The 17,722-nt window shown below is 43.4% G+C and overlaps 3 protein-coding genes across 3 annotated transcripts; all 3 read left to right on the top strand.

Moving 5' to 3' along the window:
• Window positions 1-230: 230 nt before the first annotated feature.
• Window positions 231-9,293, top strand: znf576.1 (zinc finger protein 576, tandem duplicate 1). Its single transcript, XM_085917905.1, has 10 exons — window positions 231-498; window positions 1,391-1,826; window positions 1,999-2,508; window positions 2,892-6,184; window positions 6,270-6,507; window positions 6,595-6,768; window positions 6,842-6,919; window positions 7,028-7,208; window positions 7,301-7,466; window positions 7,554-9,293. The coding sequence occupies exons 2-10, from the start codon at window positions 1,421-1,423 to the stop codon at window positions 8,727-8,729; spliced, it is 6,222 nt and encodes a 2,073-aa protein (XP_085774031.1). The 5' UTR covers window positions 231-498; window positions 1,391-1,420; the 3' UTR covers window positions 8,730-9,293.
• Window positions 9,294-9,636: 343 nt separating this feature from the next.
• znf576.2 (zinc finger protein 576, tandem duplicate 2) lies at window positions 9,637-13,319 on the top strand. The gene is made up of 5 exons (XM_085918789.1): window positions 9,637-9,948; window positions 10,775-10,943; window positions 11,182-11,297; window positions 11,473-11,616; window positions 11,820-13,319. The coding sequence occupies exons 2-5, from the start codon at window positions 10,805-10,807 to the stop codon at window positions 12,666-12,668; spliced, it is 1,248 nt and encodes a 415-aa protein (XP_085774915.1). The 5' UTR covers window positions 9,637-9,948; window positions 10,775-10,804; the 3' UTR covers window positions 12,669-13,319.
• Window positions 13,320-13,435: 116 nt separating this feature from the next.
• LOC147052042 (uncharacterized) lies at window positions 13,436-17,493 on the top strand. The gene is made up of 3 exons (XM_085918788.1): window positions 13,436-14,580; window positions 14,698-15,668; window positions 15,896-17,493. The coding sequence occupies exons 1-3, from the start codon at window positions 14,154-14,156 to the stop codon at window positions 16,397-16,399; spliced, it is 1,902 nt and encodes a 633-aa protein (XP_085774914.1). The 5' UTR covers window positions 13,436-14,153; the 3' UTR covers window positions 16,400-17,493.
• The last annotated feature ends 229 nt before the right edge of the window (window positions 17,494-17,722 follow it).

Here is a 17,722-nt window from a genome sequence, read left to right as displayed (position 1 = left end):
TTGTAATAAACTGTCCTTAATGTCAACGTTTGACGTTCCTTGTCATTATTCACAACAACATGGGAAATTGTTACAAATACATTGTATTTACAATACATCGTAAATGTATATGTCTTTGTATTTACATATTGTGTATGTATCACAATACATGTGATATCGGATGAATGGATATTTCTTTGTATGTTATAGTTATAAATATATAAATATATAACAATAATAAAGAATATAAAACAGCAATATCTAAATGTTATAATATGAAAATCAGGTTAAAAATAGATTTGTAATCCCTTAAAAAAATGAAATATGGAAAAGTTTAGTTGTAAATCGTTTGCTTCACCTTCCGATCCAGTAGGTGGCACTATTTCGCTTGGATTACGAGAAAACCCCTCCCCTCTTTTGCGGCTTCTCCACGGTTGTGACGTCACGAAGGCTGTGGCTGCAGTTTTGAAGGCTTTGTGAGAAAACGACACTGATGTTTTTGTGGATCACCCGGCTCAGGTAACACTAAACATCTTCATGTCCACTCGTCTTTATACACTTATCGTCCTAAACGAACAGCTTTTTGTTATTCAACGTTTTAGCGAATCCCAGTGGGATTAATGTCACACATTTCCTGAATTTATGCTAACTGGGTTTATCCTTATGTGCAGATAATGTATACTTTGTCTATGCATCTTTAGTTTTGGGCCCATCATCTTAGTAATGGTCCTAGTCCTCTTCTGATGCAAGTAAACGATTTTAAGTCCATCTTCATGTCCAACAGCTGCGCTCCAGCTCCCACCACTCGTCTATTGTAGTACAAATGCATTATCCCATTCATTCTCCTGCCTGCCCGTGGCCATCTGGATAGTGCACAATAAACACTAGCAAATACGCATAAGTAGGTCATTTGCTTCAAGTAATAGTATAGTTACTAAACAGCCTTGTCCCTTCTCTCAAAATGTAGAATATCTTCAAATAATGGCTGCAGGTTTTTATTTACCAGGGTCCGCATTAAAAATACTTGTATAACAGATTCTAAAGTATTCCCATGGATCAAAACTTGAAATATGCTCAAGTACAGAAAATAAACAGGTTAAAAGTATTGAAGAAAAGCTCAGTGTTTGTGTTGATGAATCCGATCATTTTATTTCAGCCTAAATCCCGTACTTTGCGCTTTATCGTCTTCTGCACTCTTTACTCTCAACTTATAAATGAAACCAAGTATTTAGAATAACTAGGGGGATGCAGTCTCATTCTAAAATGTCTGTGAATACTTGATACAACAATATTTAATTTAATGTGTCATGCATCTTTCTGTGTAAAATACAGCCCTGCATGTACAAAGTTCTGTCAATAATTGGAAGCTCTTCAGCATTCACACAATCATATTTATTTTCTTGATCCAAAGAGACGTGTGAGCCAGTGCAGCATAGGAGCCATGCTGAGCCCAACCCTGGAGGAGAGTGAGCCATACCCATTGACCACCCAAACCGCTCTGGATCCACCGAACAATGACACCGATTCTACTGAAGCAGCACCAAGCGAAGCAGGTGCACAAGATGGGAGGGATACATCTGTTGAAGACACCAATGGAACCCAGATGAATGAAACACTCGCAGATGAGTCACTTCAACAAGCCGCCAAGACAAATAACAAGGACGAGATGGCGGTGGATCATGATCCTAAGAACAATCCTCCATCAGAGCTGACACTCAACTCAAACAAAGATCACGGTACTGATGAACAAAAGTTAAAGAAAAAGGAACGACATTTCCCATCCAAGAAAGCCATGGTAGATCCTCTAAAGATGGACATGACCAAGCCCGTGGTTATGCCTCTAACATGTGAGTAACTTGTTTTGCTAACGCTCAGCAACATTGATGTGGGCTTTAGATGGAATTGAGCTAGCAAAAAAAAAATATATATATATATATTTTTTTACTGATCTCAGCAATGGCGATTACTTTACTATTTAGAATTCCCTCTGTACTAAAACAATCTTGGGTTGTATTTCAGCATCGGAACTTTCCCTGCAGTGCATCGAGTGCCACATCATCTTCAGCGACTCCAAGAGCAAACAACGCCACCTGAAGTTGAGCCATCCAGTCGAATATGAGCAGTGCATCCTGAGGAATTCGCTTTTCACCTGCTATCATTGCGATAGCCACTTCACCAACTCCACCGAGCTCATGGCGCATCAAAAAACACATGTGGAAAGGAAACCCTACAAGTGTCCTCTGTGCGGCCAGACCTTTAAAAGGTTATCCGAGCTCACGCTCCATAAAAAGGTTCACGTCGGGGAAGATGGTTACACCTGTCCCGACTGTGGCAAAACATGCAAAACAACAACACTGCTCAAGTACCACAGTCGCGTACACACCGGAGAGCGGCCGTATGTTTGCAAGGAGTGTGGGAGCAGGTTTAGCATGTCCAATGCACTGCAGAAACATTTGCTGTCCCACTTGCCGGAAGGTGCCAGAGAAGCAGAAAAAGCCAAAATTAAAGTAAAACGGAAAAAAGAGCAAGGTAAGAGAAAAAAAAAACAGAGAAAGTTCAATTATCCATTGTGTCTCGTGGCGTCCCAAAGTGGCCATGTACTTTTTTTTAATCATTTATATTTATATGTTAAAACTTTTTGTATAGTATCAATATAGATGTGAGGGGCAGGTGTTATTTTATGTGCTCACAATCTTCATTTTGTGTGGTAACAGCTTGTGTAAAAAAAAATCAAAAAATCACAAAAATCCAACGGTCAAAAATTGGATAGCGGACATTATCTAGTAAAGTACATTATTAAACAGTATGGCTGTAAAAAGAGAAATCCAATATGGTGACAGATGACTTTTATTTTCAAAAACCCAATATCTCAAATATGTCTAATCATGCATTTTTGCTTTCTTCATCTTCAGATACCTTAACACCAAAGTATCCCTGCTCTTTTTGCAAGGCGACTTTCAAAAGTCCCAAGATGCGCCTTCGGCATCTTACAAACAAGCACAGTGTATCGCTCGATTCTCTTGGTAAAGCCATGCAAGCCAGGTCGCACATAAATCATTTTACTCCAGTGATAACGCCCATATCCATCGCCCAAACGTCATTGCTACAATTGGAGCCCAATGGGCCTCTTCAGAAAGTCGACGGCAACATTGACACCGAGCCCATACGGAAACTTATCGAATCTTTGGGAAACGTCCAGAAAGTAAACCAAGTTGTGATTTTGGGTCAAGTACCGCCTCATGCGGCACCATTGGAAGTTCAGCAGATCTCCAAACCGCTCAGTTTAAACCTCAAACCACTCCAATCGGATTCTACGGAATCGACACGGGTAGAATCGAAGACGGGGGAAGGAGGCTTTTCAAACAACCCATTTGATCCGATGGAACAAACAATCATACTGGAACCGATTACACCCGATGGGCAGTTCATCAACCCGCCCTTCTCAGAGTTGGGCTCACAATTTGTGTCAGGTGAAAGTCAGGCACTTGGTCTTGCTCCAAGTGAACACCGATTTTCTCCAGGGGGAGAGGTCATGCATCAAATTCATCCTCAACCTGGGATTGTTTCAACAAACTCCAATATATTTAAGTCGCTGGTTTTCCAAGATCTCGAGCAAACTGTCGTATTAGAACTAACACCTGCCTTGACACCAACTGCAGAGCAGCAGCCATCACAAAACGAGCATCCACCGGAAATCCCAACCCCTTCGTTGGTACCAACCACCGAACTGGAGAAGACATCTTATCAAAGTATTGTAAATGAGCACGATACAAGCTCACCAGTCCCATCGTTCGAGCCTTTAGTTGAGTCTCTACAAAGCACAAGCCCGTTGTCGCAACCTACAGTTGACAAGAACCCGACATCACTCCACACGGATCAACAAGATCTCTGCGATTCCACTTTACCCCCACCACAGACACCCATACAGGTTTTAGGGGAACCTAGAGCTAACTCCCAAGAGGAAGCTCAGAATCAAAAAGTCAGTCAAGCTCAGGTCCACTCGTTACCTGATAACGGGACCCCACAGGAATCCCGAGAGAAGACGACACAAGATGATGGAAGGGAGGACAACAAAGAGGTGGAGAGTCTTTCTGATGCCACGGTTGCTTCTGCTAAAAAGTGTCCTTCAAATTCATCCAATAAAGAGGCACCACAGACCTTGGAGTTACCTGTAAATGTAATGTCAGCTCAAGAACTTGTGAAAGTACGCAAAAGAAAGCCCGCCAGAGCCTTGTTCATACAAGGTTATATGCAAGAACTCATAGGCTCCATCCTCGACGAAGATTTACAAAGTGATAGCAAACAAGCGAAACGTAAAAGAACCAAAAAGTCTCATCTTGTTAATTTCACTCCACGGAAGAAAGAGAAGAAAAATAAAAAACAAAGAGTGCCTTCGCAGCAATGCCAGTCTCCCCAAAAAGAACTCGTGATCGACGGGGCAATAAATGTGTCGGAAAATAAAGCGGGATCAAAGAAGAAGGGAAAAATTGCCGCTAAAAGTAAAAAAGCTAACACGGCATCTCCGGGTAAAGGCAGTATGGCGTCGTTAACTCACGATTCACCGGCAAAACAACAAAAAAAGAAAAAACTGAAAAAAGAATGTGCAGCAAGCGATCAGCATAAAAGTAAACAAAAGAAGAAAATCAAGTCTCAAGGTGAGCAAAAATGTTCTTCCAAGAATACAAAGGTGAAAAAGAGGACAGATAAAGGGAAGAAGAAAAAGGAAGATGCAATGAGCCTCAAAAACAACCAAAGCAAAGGACAAGTCGAATCACCCGGCACACAAGTCACGCAAGATTCTCTTCTTTTACTCAAAGGTCATAAGCAGCCCCAGCTGAAGGTTCACAAATTGGACCCTTCCAAAACATCCGAGATTCCACCTCCGGAAAACCCATCCCAGCACAGCGAAGACAACCATGCAAACCCCGAAACCAAAACTGCAAATAATCCCGAGAAGAAAAAAGGCAAATCCAAAAAGAACCCCAAAACTATCTCCTTGCTGTCATTTCGGAAGACATCATCACATCAAGCGTCTGAAACCCAACTCGTCAAACCAAAAACTGGTCGAAAACGAAAAGCTTCATCCAACTTGGAGGTTGAAGGGGTGATCACCGCGGCACATTCCAAGCGAGCGTTGGAATGTCAAAACTGCGGGGAGATATTCACTGAAGTTGCTTCACTTCAGAAGCACAAGGCCATGGTACATGTTTTAGAAAGTCCTCAGCTTACGTACACTAACGGCAACGTCTTTGAAGGTGTCGCCGGATTAAATGTCCACCATCAAGAAAGTCTTATCAATCCGACCACCGCTTGGGGTAATGAACCCTTGACGGCGTTAGAAGAAAGTCACCCAAATGTCTCATTTCCTGCTTTGATTCCATCTCTGGCTTTACCTGGTGAAAACGATGTTCAGCCTTCGGTTTCTACGAAACCATTAGAACCGATCAAAATCAACAAGGCTTCTAATTTGGATCCTCGCTTTGAAAGCACCGCTCCAGTGGAGCGAAATGAATCTACCGAGTCTGTAGATAACCAGCAAAAACGTTTGCCCGAGAATTTAGAATCTGACCACCGGGCCCCCGTAGAAGAGGACGTCAAGGACAATGATCTTCTTGGAGTGGACCTCGTCACCGTTGGGGAGGACAATGAAAGCAATTTGCTTCAAGACAACATTCCCCAAAGTGGATCGGTTGAAGCTGCTAATTCTGAAGCCAGGAGCTTTGAAACTGAAAATCAAGCAAGAGAAGCGAGAAGCTTGCAGTCTGTGTCCTGCTCCACGCAACAGGTAGGAGTTAAAAATGAGGAAGAGGAGGTGTTAGTCCAGAAGAAAAAGAAAGCAGGAAAAGGACGTAAACGACAAGGACAAGCACGTCTAAAAGCGAATGCGATGTCGAAGAAATGTTTACAACCGGGTCCTGTCACAAGAACTGAATTCGAGGTAGGACAGGAGGACTGTCAGGTCATTTATGAAAAACTAGAATATAATTCCCAAATTAATCATCACGATGAGACGATTGCCCAGACAGATATTCTTCCGGGACCTGATCCACACAGAAGCCCTTCACTTATTCCCCCAACTTCCACTGGGGGAAGTGTATCTCCAGACAGAGAGAGTCAGCCATCTCCAGGAATCTATCTTGAGAAGATCGTAACTGCTGAACCTGGGCAGCCTCGTATCATGATCTCCCGTATAAATCAAAGACAGGTAAGAAGAGAAGTACTGCCCCACTGACTTGAGAAAAATGCTACTAATAAAACGTAATGTTTTTTTATATATATATAAATTTCAGAATTTGAAGTGCACCTCTGAAAATGAGACGCAAGCTGTGATAAAGGTTGAGGAGAGTACATCAGATCTGCTGCTGGGATCGGGAGCAGGAACGCAAGCACAGCAAAACCGAGACATTCGCACGGTTCTGGTGAAGCAGGAGACCAGAGTCCCGCTTCATGACGCCCGGTCCACACCGGATAGTCAAAGCAGGGAATGGAATGCGGAGCAAGTCACTGATCGGCACTCTGTCAGCCCACGTAAGAATAGTGTTAAGCTAATGCTAGTGTGAAGCTAATGTAAAATTTTAAAACTAAATTTTAAATGTTTTGTTCCGAAACTGACAGTCACAGACACTGAGACCACGTCCAGCGATTGCCGCCTTTCCCCGGACTTAAGCAACAAGCAGTGCATCTTCTACCCGGTGAAAGTGGAAGAGAGGGAACTTCCTCTGGGTAGAAGCCCAGAAGCATCCGATGATGTCAGACGGACGCTCCATCCAACCACAACCTGCCCTTTATGTGAGTCCTGGTTTGTTTTCAGACATGTTCACGCTAAAACAAAGCTTACGGAAGACATTTTGAAATGTTACAGATGACGGCATTCAGCAAGACTACCATGATGTGAGAGGATCGGAGTTGATGGATGTTCATGACTTTGCTGACGGACAAGGTTTGTTTTCTCTTCACTTACTGATGATAACCGATACAGGAACTGTATCAATAAAAAAATGGAGATTCTGGCTTGTTTGAACCGAAACATTATCTTGGCAACTCTCAGCCGAAGCAGAGTTTCAGAATCCGACGGACGTGCGGAGCTATCTTCTACAAGCTTCTGACGAAGAGGATGGAAGAATTTGGGAGTTGTCCCAACCGCACGTTGACGCAGAAGCAGAAGTTTTGGCTTATTTCGGCAAGAGCCACGGCGACTGCTCTCAACAGCCAGACGGAACCACACAAAGGTAAGGTGGCAACATTTTTTTTTTTTTCCGTTAGAGGTAAATAATGTTAGACTATGTTCTGATTGAGATGACATGTTTTTATTATTCTGAAGGGTGTGCAAAGCAGCAACTCGAGAGCCCACCGAGTACTTCTCCAGGTATTTTAGCTGGGACACTTGGGTCGAAATGGCCCGCTGCACCAATCAAACATCCGACTGCGTCACTGTGAGGGAAGTCGCACAGTTTGTTGGGATCCACATTGCAATGGGAACGTTAAAGGTCTGTGGATCCAGTTCTCATTTGAGTCTTTCATTGTTAGATGCAAACGTTAGCATAACTAATTCACTTTTGACCTCTTCCCTGCAGTTTCCCAGTCCACGACTCTACTGGGACAATTTGACCAAAGTGCCCTTGATTGCGGATACCATGCCGCTTTCCCGCTTCCTTCAACTATCACGCTTGTTGAAACTTGCTCAGGATCCGCGCAATAGTAATATGAGAGAAAGAACTCGTAGCGACTTTTCTCATAATCCCGCTGACAGGAGAGACGATGACTCTGTGGACCCTTTGTGGAAGGTTGTGCCATTATTGTGCCGCTTCCAAAACGGCTGCCGGTCACTCCGAAGACAAGGTGACTTAGCAGTGGATCAGTATTTAATTCCTTTAACTGGTAAGGTGCACAACAACAGGCTGGCTCTGCATAGCACCACGTTGATTGGATTTGGAGGCTTTCTTCTTCATGTGGATCTGAAAGCGGATCTGTCCAATAAGGAGGAAACCATTGAGAAAATGGTCCCCAAAGGCAGCACCGTGTTTCTTTGCAAGCAAGAACTCTCCACACCCGCCATGCTGGAGCGCCTCCTGGTGGCCGGGATCCACGGTGCGGGCCGGGTCGGCGGAGCGCAGGGCCAGATCGGAGACGAGTTCGTAAGTTCGGACGGCAAGCTGATGCTGCGCAGGTCGCACCGCGGCTTCATTCTCTCCACGGCAGGAAACGGTCATAAAAACATGGCGTCTCTCATTAGTAACTTTGAGAAAGCCCAGGCGGCGGCTCGCCTCAATAGAGAATTGTTGAATCTTTACTCCATCCGGGTTTCCACCTCACCGTCGGGCTGGCCTATCGCTGTGCTCTGGTACCTAACTGATATGGCTTTGGTCAACTCCTGGCTTTTGTACAGACACGATCACATGAGCGCACAAGCACCTTTGTCTCTTATGGACTTCAGATTGGCCGTATCCAAAGCTTTGATCCACTCCAGCGGCACAGACCCTCAAAACTCTGTCCTCCCTCGACCTTCCCCTGACCCACCTAACCCCGGCACAGTCGAAGAAAGCCCACTACCCGATGCGACAACACGGTACGACGGTTCAGGTCACTGGCCAGAGCAACTCGCAGAGGGTGAAGGGGGCAGGTGTCGTTTTGGCAACTGTCAGAGGACATCACGAGTTCTGTGCCTCAAGTGCTGCGTCTTTCTTTGTATCTCCCGCCACCACAACTGCTTTATAAATTTTCATAATCAGGCAAGTTCAGGGAACCTCTAGCACCATCCCTTTTAGTCATGAGATTTTTTTAGAGAGGATATTGTAAAAAATTCTTTACATAGCCTCAATTAATAAGAGAAAACCAGACATCAGAAAATAACGAAACATGTCGATATTGTCTGGTTTGTTCTGTCCTTTATTCACAACGATATGCACTGGCCATGTTGTGCTTCTGGAACATTTCTGTCATGAATTAACAACAACAAAAAAGAAACTGGTTGTCAAATATGTGATCTTTTAAGAGTGTAGTACGTTAAACAATTTTGCACACGAAGACTGTATTACTGTCAAGATCTTAATGTATGTACTGAATAAGGTGGATTTGACTCAAGTAATTTGCTTGTCTCCTATCATGAGTTAATTTTTTAATGCTTATTTAACATTTCTCAATGTGTATGTTTCTAAATTGTAGATATTGTTACTGGTAATATGTAACATAATTTTTTTTCAAAGGCCTATGAATATGTTGCACTGGAAACGTAATGCAGAACTGTAAAATAATGCATAACAAAACGGCAGTGGAATTCAATTACTTTAAAGATTTTTTCAAGTAAACTCACTTCTCAAATGACTGTTTAATCTTTCTTCTTCTTTACAGACATACAGCAATATTGAATACTTTCAAATTGAACCCTGAAGGTTTTCGTTTGGTTCAACCTTGTTACACCTCTGTACCATAAGTAACGCACACGGAACCTAATAATAAGGAACTTTATGAAAAACCGTAAATAACATGCATTGCACGTTACATGTCTCAAGTGCTAGAAAATTGTAGGAGTTGATAAAGACCGCATCGAAATTTGAAAAAATGAAAAAATAATTAAATGCTGCTGTTTAATGTAAACATTTGATTTAAAAGAAAGCCACCAATGAGATTGCCCGATAAATCTCGTCACCAAACTGGTCACGTGACTGAATTTTTACATAGAATCAAACATAACGAAACAATTTCAATTATTTTTCTCCGTTTAGTTGTGTACATACATGTTTTAAATACTGCTTGTAAACTTGCGTACATACAGTTCGGATTTGTTTGACTTGAAGATTCGTTTTTGTTCGTTTACTACGCGACCAGTAAACGGCAGTGGACGGCAGCCATCTTAGTTGTCCTTAACGGTTATGGTCTCACGTCAGGAAGTGTCCGACTCGGATCTATGCTTGCCGTTTACTTCTCTGGGGTCAATCTGTCAGTCTAACTACATTCAAAGAGCGCTTTGAGGTAACGTACTCCTCCATAAATACTATTTTGATAACGAGGCTTTGTTTAGAGACATTCACTTGCATTACAATCATCGCGATTGTATGTAAGCGCTATCTACGGGGCCAAACTTACTGACATAGCCGAAAAAGTGTACGATCCTATTTGAGCGGCATTCTGTGTTATTAGCGCTAACTAGCAAAGCTTAGCATGCTAGCTTAGTGTTACGATGGTTCGCGACTTTGGTCAATTGTGGATTTTAGCTCCGATATTTATCGCAAACAACCATTATCTTGCGCTAAAGGTGTTTGATAAATGTTTACAGTGAGCTCCGGATGGAGACGAATACCCTTGCATGTGTGTAGATAATAGCGGTGGAAAGTGCTTGCTACGTGGGGCTAACGAGTAAGGCACGCTAGCGGCCTGGGAAGGCTAGAACGCGAACGGACGTGAACTGAAAGATAAACGGCGGAAATTAAACAACCCAATAAATTTACGTCGTTAATACGTTGTAGATGCGTGGTTACTTTCAGAAGTGTAGGCTGTGTTCTTAATTATTACCCGTCGAATTATTTTATTTTTAATTTAACTGAATGGAGGGATGTTTTGATTAGTAGCCTCATATAATTTGTAGGTTTTCGGCATAAAAACGTTTTTAAAAAATCAAAACACAATTAAAAAAAATAAAAAGAAAATCGTGAAGAGTCTATTTGGCTCCGTACAACAATTGCAGATGGTCAGGCTCTGGATGATAAACAAAACATTGTGTTGCAATTTTTATGTTGATATTGTGGTTGAAATAATTTTGGCAACTAATAATTGACTTCAACTTCAATATTTTGTACAGGATTTCACTGTGGATGCTTAATAATCCACGATGGACTCTGATATTTTGAACATTGAAGAGATTGTAATGGGACGGGGAACAACCCCACAAGCCCCAACTGAAAAACCGATGGAGACGTTGAAGCGGCCCATCACTCTGAATGGACCTCTTGCACAAACTGCTCAACCCTGTGAGTATAAACATCGTCGTATTGCATCACAGCGTTTTGACTTGGCCTAAAATGTGCCAGAAAAAGATCTCCATATATCATGCCACTGTAACACAAATGGGATTGTGTTGAAAAAGTGATACATGTTCAATAATGAATTCCTGGTGTCTTTGAGTCAACGTCTTGATTCATCCTGACACAGATGACTTGAGCATTGCACTGGCAATCTCACCTGTTGCTTTTTCCTCCATCCCTTCAGACCAGCATGAGAATCTGCAGTGTTTCCAGTGCTTCATCACCTTCTGTAATCCCAAAGCTAAAGAAAGGCACATGAAGAAGAGCCACCGGGAAGAGTACAAACAACAACTTCAACAGGTGTGCTGTCAAGTTTGACTAGTTCAGTCTTCCTTTTTTCTGTACATGTTTTTTTGCTCGCGTTTTCAGTTGATCACGTGACTGATAATTTCTCCGAAAGGGGCCTTAGGAAATAATCATGACTTGTAATTTTTGAAGTCAATAAATCTTAATCTCATGTGCCATTTCTGCGCAGGGCAACACGCTGTTTACATGCTACGTGTGCGACCGCACGTTTTTATCGTCCGAGGAGCTGACACTGCACCAGCCGACACACAGCAAAGATGACAAGCCCTTCAAATGTGCCCACTGCCACGAGAGCTTCAGAACATTCACTGAAGTGAGACTAATATTAGATTTTCTCCTTAGGATATTGTAGAAAAGCAGCACGGCATCCCATTAGTTAGCATGTCTGCCTTCTAGATTCAAATCATGGTTTCCTTTGGAAAGTTTATATGTTCTAACTGTGCTTATGTGCAAAAGTATTCTGGCTTGGATAGTCAACTTTTCTCATCAGTGTAATTCATGTTCTCCATTTTCCAGCTCACAACACACAGAAGGCATGTGTGTCCAGAGAAGCAGCTGCCGTGTAAAGATTGCACCGAAACTTTCAGGAGTGCGGCAATGCTGCGTACGCATCGCCTGGCGTTGCACCCTCGCCCCGACGTCGAGACAGCCGAGCGTCCGGAGGAGCCCGCAAAAAGTCATAATTGCAAGAAGTGCGGCCAGGCCTTTGACAGCGAATCGGAGTTGAACGAACACGAGAAGAAGTATCCCGAAGGCCAACAGTGCAACGGCAGCACCCTGCCGGCCAAGAAGCGCGGACGGCAAGTGAAGATTGAGGAAGTGGCAAGTACCGAGAAAAGGGGAAAGCGAAAGAAGAAGGATGAAGCAGAGGTTTGTGAGGAAGGGGAGGCGGAAAACACAGGCGCCGCTCCTGAGATACCGGCAGCCCCAGTGGAGGAGAAAGCAAAAGCAGGCACAGCCAAACGAGGTCGACCCCCTAAAGCCGCCGTGGCCGTAAAAGGTGAACCCAAAGAAAAAGCGATTGTCGCGGCTGACGGCGATGAAGCGGCAAAGGAGACAAAAGTGAAAGCAGAGACTGCGGCGGCCAAGCAACACGCGTGTCCCGATTGTGACCTCTCCTTCCCAAACTCACTTCAGCTGCGCACTCACAAGAAAGAGAAACACACGGTGCGGAAAGCCCACCCATGTGCCGAGTGCGAGGAGAGCTTTGCCCGGCCAGAGCAGCTGGAGGCGCATATGTCGCGCGCGCATGCCGTCGGCCGCTTAGCCTGCCCCACCTGTGGCAAGAGCTTTGGCCGCGAGCGCACGCTGAAGGCTCACCAGAAGACCCACCCCGAGGAGCAGCCGGAGACCCCCAAAAGATAATCGTGAGTGGCAGTTACCCGAAGTGATTTCTTGTTTTAGGATCCTAATTCGTAAGATGTAGGAAGTTTGGATTTCAAGCTGTATCTTACATTGGACATCTCATTGACTAGCTAAGTGTTTACTTAATGTTAACTAAACAATAGTTGATTTGTGAAAACATAGACAGTTTTGATCCACTTAAAAAAAAAAAAAAGTTTTTTTTTTTTTTTAATTGTGTGGTGTGATTTTTGTTTGTTTTTTATCATTAACAATAATAAGTGCATATTTTGTAAGCTATTAGATGTTACATTTTAAATGTTTGTCAAAATAATGTACAGCCTCTGGTTCATATGTATTTTTTTACACCTAAAATTTTGATCATGGCTTTGTTTAAATTAACATGCCTACATTTTTATTAGACTTCTCAGTTTTGTTTGCTGGGTGCTCTAGGTTCAATGTGGACAATTGCTCCACTGTAATCATGATTTCTAATTACTGCTTTCCCTTTTCCACTGAACTCAATTATTATGTCAAAGACATTTCGAGAATGAAATTTATGGCTCTATCATGCTACAGAGTCCCACAGTAAATAATGTATATTGAGTGTCTTCTCTATGGATTGTTTCTTTCCCACTGCTGTGTCTGGACAGTGCAAATATGAAATAAAACAGACTTTAGCCCATGCAGGCTTTTGCAGAAGTGATTTGTAGTCCTTGTTTTCAAGCTATCACACTGCTCTCAATTTACACGTATGTAATTAGCATGAATGCGATTAGGCGTGTAATACCATTCCGGAACGATAGGTGCGCTGTCTTATTCACGGCGACTTCCTGCCTTTGTGGTGCCTTACTTGTTTTCATTGCTGCTCAACTCGGCAAAGAGAAGCGTTCACGTAATTTTCGTCGTTAAAACACACCCTTATCGTCATAGCACCGGGGGACTTCATTCTATTTTGTTCTGCCATTTACACTGGAAAACTGACGATGCTGACCTCGCTCGTGGACCGTGTGCTGACAAGAAAGGCGAGTCCATCTGCCAGATGAACGGCGTGCCTCATTCAAGGTGGATTCCCGCAGCAATTTCAAAGATGTTTTCAACAAAGTAAATGTGGAGAGAAGGGCATGTTTGAAGGATTGAAGACCCGTCTTACTGTTTGACGGGTGCGGCTCAAGACTTTCTCACAACAAGTATGTAGAACGAGCATGCTGTAATAGCGCTGGCCCAGACTGAGAGGCCTGGCGATTGGTCGCATTACAAATTAAAGAGGACAATGTTGAACATTTCAGATGAAAGAGACATTTAAAGAACAAGCGACAAGCTTGAAGTTGCCTCAAGTCAATGAGTCTTTTTTTAAGAAAGAAACATTTTAAGAAGAGACTAGCTTGAAGTTGCCTCAAGTCAAGGAGTCTTTTGTGGGGAGTGCCCAGGCGTTTTTTAGCCGATAGCAGTACCTTGAGCACACAGGAGGCCAGTTATTTTCTACCAAATTAAACCCCGGCTGCCACAATGTCTGTACAGTACACAATTGATATTCAACTCACAGAGTTAGGCTTTCCCGACATCCTCCAACGTCAGGAAAGCCTCTCTACGTCATGTGACGACTCGCAGTCACCTTGCCCCTCTCCTGCTTTGACGACCTCTGACCCGCCTAGAGAAAGCCAGCTGATAAAAGGGCAGCCATCCAAGCAGGCCCGTACTTCACCTGGGCTCCAGGCAGGTACTGGTCTCCGGGCATCACCAGGTCAACAGCTACAATTATCACAGAGTGGACAGAAGGCTGGTGGTGTGGAGACCCCCGTGCAAGGCGGTGGCAAAAAAACGCCGGTGCCCAAACAGCAACCGGTGGAGAGCGATTCTGATGATAGCGACGTGTCGGTGGTCTGCCAGGAAGAGGAAGAAGATGAGGATGAGAATGAAGAAAGTCTCGACAATGGTATGGCATGCCTCCGACGAGTATGGTGATGCAAAAAAAACAAAAAAAACGGTAGCTGTACTTGTAACAGCAGAATAATTAAATAAGCTGACACCTCAACCGTCCTTGTCTTTGCAGAGTCATCCGATTCCGTCGACAACATCTGCAGCGTATGCGGGCTGCGACTGCACACCGACTTCAAGCTGCAGGACCACATGAACTTGCACACGGGAGCGCGCCCGTACAGCTGCGCCGAATGCGGCAAGCGCTTCTCGCAGATCCACAACTACCGTGCGCACCTCCGCACGCACGCCACCAACAAGGTGGACCGGCTGCACTGCCGCATCTGCCTCACGTCGTTTGCCTCGGAGAAATCTCTGGAGCACCACCTGTCCAATACTCACTTTGAGAGCCAGTTCTACGAGTGCGACCTATGCAAGCGCGTGTTCACCAACCTGAAGGCCTGCGAGCATCACGTGGAACTGCACAAATCCATGCCTAAGGTTGTCTGCGATAAATGCGGCCGCCATTTTACCCAGGCCAAATCACTCAAGCGCCACCTGAAGAAGGCATGCCACCACGTCTTCAAATGCACCGACTGCTCCGAGACCTTCAGGAACAAGGACGCGCTCCTCAAACACAGCTTCTCCCACCTTGGCCTGTCGCCTTACACGTGCGTAAGGTGCCGCTGTCACTTTCGCCTAGCCAATCTCTACCGCCAGCACAAGTGCGAACCCGGGCGCATCCATTGCGTGGCTTGTCTCAGAGAGTTTTCAAGTCAGGGGGACTTCCTACGACACAAGAAGGACACCGGCTGCTGGGGCAGCAGTGAGGTCAAAGGGGACGAGATCCGATGTCTGGAATGCGGCCTCAGCTTTCACACTCCGGAGGAGTTAAAGAATCACGCCGGAGCACACCAGAGGGTCCTCAAATGTGCCGAGTGTGGGAAGGGATTCCGCTCGGCCTTGTTACTGATGTCCCACATGGGCGGCCATGCTGGCAACTCTCCTTGCCTTTGTCAGAGCTGTGGACTTGGCTTTCCCCATCAGCATAACTATGACAGCCACCTGAAGACATGTGGGCAAGCACCTCAGCCTGCTAAACCTGCGGTAAGTGTAGACTAGGAAGCAACCTTTATTTTATTTTGATTGATTTTTTTATCATCAGTGGTTTGTTAGTTTCTATCAACGAGCACTACCATAGAATTGAATTATTATTAACGCAGTAAAAAGCAGTCAAATAAACCAAAACACCTTGCTTTGACATGTGCTCATTTGAAAGAAGTAATTTTTCAATAAATTGCTTTTTTTTTTCTTCTTCCCCCACCCCACTTTAGACTGTCTCAAAGAAGAAGGGCAATCTCGAGACCTTTCCAACCACAAATGATACACCAACCCATGTGCTAAACAGCTTGGCCGTACCCGCCACCAACTCTGCTCTTCTCCAGCTCACGAGAGGGGACGATTCCACCCCCGATGGCTGTTGGAAGCTCACCCTTGATAAAATACCACCGCCTGGTACTAATCTCGTCCTGTTAGTTCCCACAAACGGCGACAACCTGACACTTCCACCCGGGATCGCGCAGGTAGTACCAGAAGTCCAAAATCAAGCAGGGATTCCCGCTGATCAACACCTCGGCATCTGGCCTACGATCCGAGATGCGGAGTGTGAACCAATGGATTTATCCAACAAAGAGTCCACTCCAACACCTCCTGCTGTGATTAAAAATGAGCCGCTGGAGTACGAGGTGGCGGGACGAGAATTGAATAACTGTGTTATGGATCTCTCGACAACGTCCCCCGTAATCAAAACGGAGCCTCAATCTACTGACTCAATGTAGAGGCCGTAGCAAGAAATTAAAGTGGAGGTTGACATTTTAGAACACTCCAAAAGAGGCAGTAATACAATATAATGCCTACATTAAACAGACTTCTAAATGATATTTTGTGTCTTCAGCAATACTTGCATCTTTTAGGGAATATATGTATAGTTCTTGATATAAAAAAAACATTCCTATCTTTGGCACATTAGGATTTTTTTTATTTAAATTGTTCATTGGTACCTTTGCAGTTCTTGCTCAATTTGTACAAGGATTATTCTTATTTTTGTGTAATTTCTACCTTTTTTTATGTGGGATGTAAACACTGGGTTTTATTATTCTTCGATACTTGAAATATTGTTTGTGGAGCAACATCACCTAAAAGTTTTGCAAGTCGATGATTATATAATTGCTTTTATGTTACAGAATGTGAAAAAAAAATGCATGGATACAGTCATGTTTTATTGAGGTTGCAATGGTCTGCAGTGTGGTATTATGATGGCAGTTAATGCAAAATTTTAATACCTGTTCTGTGAGAATGGTGAAAAAGTTGTGTCTGCAATTAGATAGCAAACAATGTGGCAAATGAGCTGCTCCTTTCCAGTTGTAAATTCACAAGCGACAAGTACAAATTGTAAATCAAATTAATCTAAATCTGTTAAATTCTTGTTCATTCATATATATTAGATTTAATTGAACAATGTGAATGCTGTATGTTATAAATGAAATAACCACAGAGAGGAAGAGTAAAGCACAGACATACATTTCTTTCGATCACTAATAAGATCCGTATTATGTAGTCTCTACTCAGGAATACTGCTCAGGACTTTCATTCTGTTGCATGTGGTCTTGTTTAAGCAACATTTGTTGGTGATGGGTGAATGTTCATGCAAACTGATTTCAAAACGTAGCTCAAATAAAAACTTGTGGGAAAGTTCCATTCAACAAACATCTTATCCTTTTGAAAATGACATTTGATCATCTGTGTATCTCCAAAGAACTATAACAAATACTGTGTGCTGTAATATAAATATAAGCAATGTGTTCTATTGTTTTTTTTTTTTAATCTATTACAGGGTTAATTCATGCCATAAAATGCTGACATGATTTGATAAAATACATTGCAATGGTGACTCGTTACCTTATACTATGGTAATAATTCTCAGTTTTGACGAGAGCAATATTGAATTATTTTATGTATTTTGGTTTTGTAGCGCTGCGTCGTCACGTGACCTGCGCTTTGTGCCTATCAATATTTTGGTGACGTCAGATTTTAGGATATAAAATATACAACGGTTAAATACCGTATTATTTTCATCATTACACAATACAAATGCATTATTA

This window comes from Syngnathus leptorhynchus, chromosome 8, assembly GCF_054491065.1.
Source record: "Syngnathus leptorhynchus isolate UIUO chromosome 8, UIUO_Slep, whole genome shotgun sequence".
Classification (NCBI taxonomy): Eukaryota; Metazoa; Chordata; class Actinopteri; order Syngnathiformes; family Syngnathidae; genus Syngnathus; species Syngnathus leptorhynchus.
The sequence above is the reverse complement of the archived record's forward strand: the minus strand, read 5'-3'. Positions and strand labels throughout refer to the sequence as shown.

Excerpts from the sequence above, each read along its gene's own strand:
- LOC147052042 (XM_085918788.1), top strand. The coding sequence starts at position 14,154 with ATGTCTGTACAGTACACAATTGATATTCAACTCACAGAGTTAGGCTTT. Across the intron at positions 14,581-14,697 it reads TGAAGAAAGTCTCGACAATG|AGTCATCCGATTCCGTCGAC; the intron begins GTATGGCATGCC and ends TTGTCTTTGCAG. Across the intron at positions 15,669-15,895 it reads CTCAGCCTGCTAAACCTGCG|ACTGTCTCAAAGAAGAAGGG; the intron begins GTAAGTGTAGAC and ends ACCCCACTTTAG.
- znf576.1 (XM_085917905.1), top strand. The coding sequence starts at position 1,421 with ATGCTGAGCCCAACCCTGGAGGAGAGTGAGCCATACCCATTGACCACC. Across the intron at positions 2,509-2,891 it reads AAAACGGAAAAAAGAGCAAG|ATACCTTAACACCAAAGTAT; the intron begins GTAAGAGAAAAA and ends CTTCATCTTCAG. Across the intron at positions 6,920-7,027 it reads TGACTTTGCTGACGGACAAG|CCGAAGCAGAGTTTCAGAAT; the intron begins GTTTGTTTTCTC and ends GGCAACTCTCAG.
- znf576.2 (XM_085918789.1), top strand. The coding sequence starts at position 10,805 with ATGGACTCTGATATTTTGAACATTGAAGAGATTGTAATGGGACGGGGA. Across the intron at positions 10,944-11,181 it reads TGCACAAACTGCTCAACCCT|ACCAGCATGAGAATCTGCAG; the intron begins GTGAGTATAAAC and ends CCATCCCTTCAG. Across the intron at positions 11,298-11,472 it reads ACAAACAACAACTTCAACAG|GGCAACACGCTGTTTACATG; the intron begins GTGTGCTGTCAA and ends ATTTCTGCGCAG.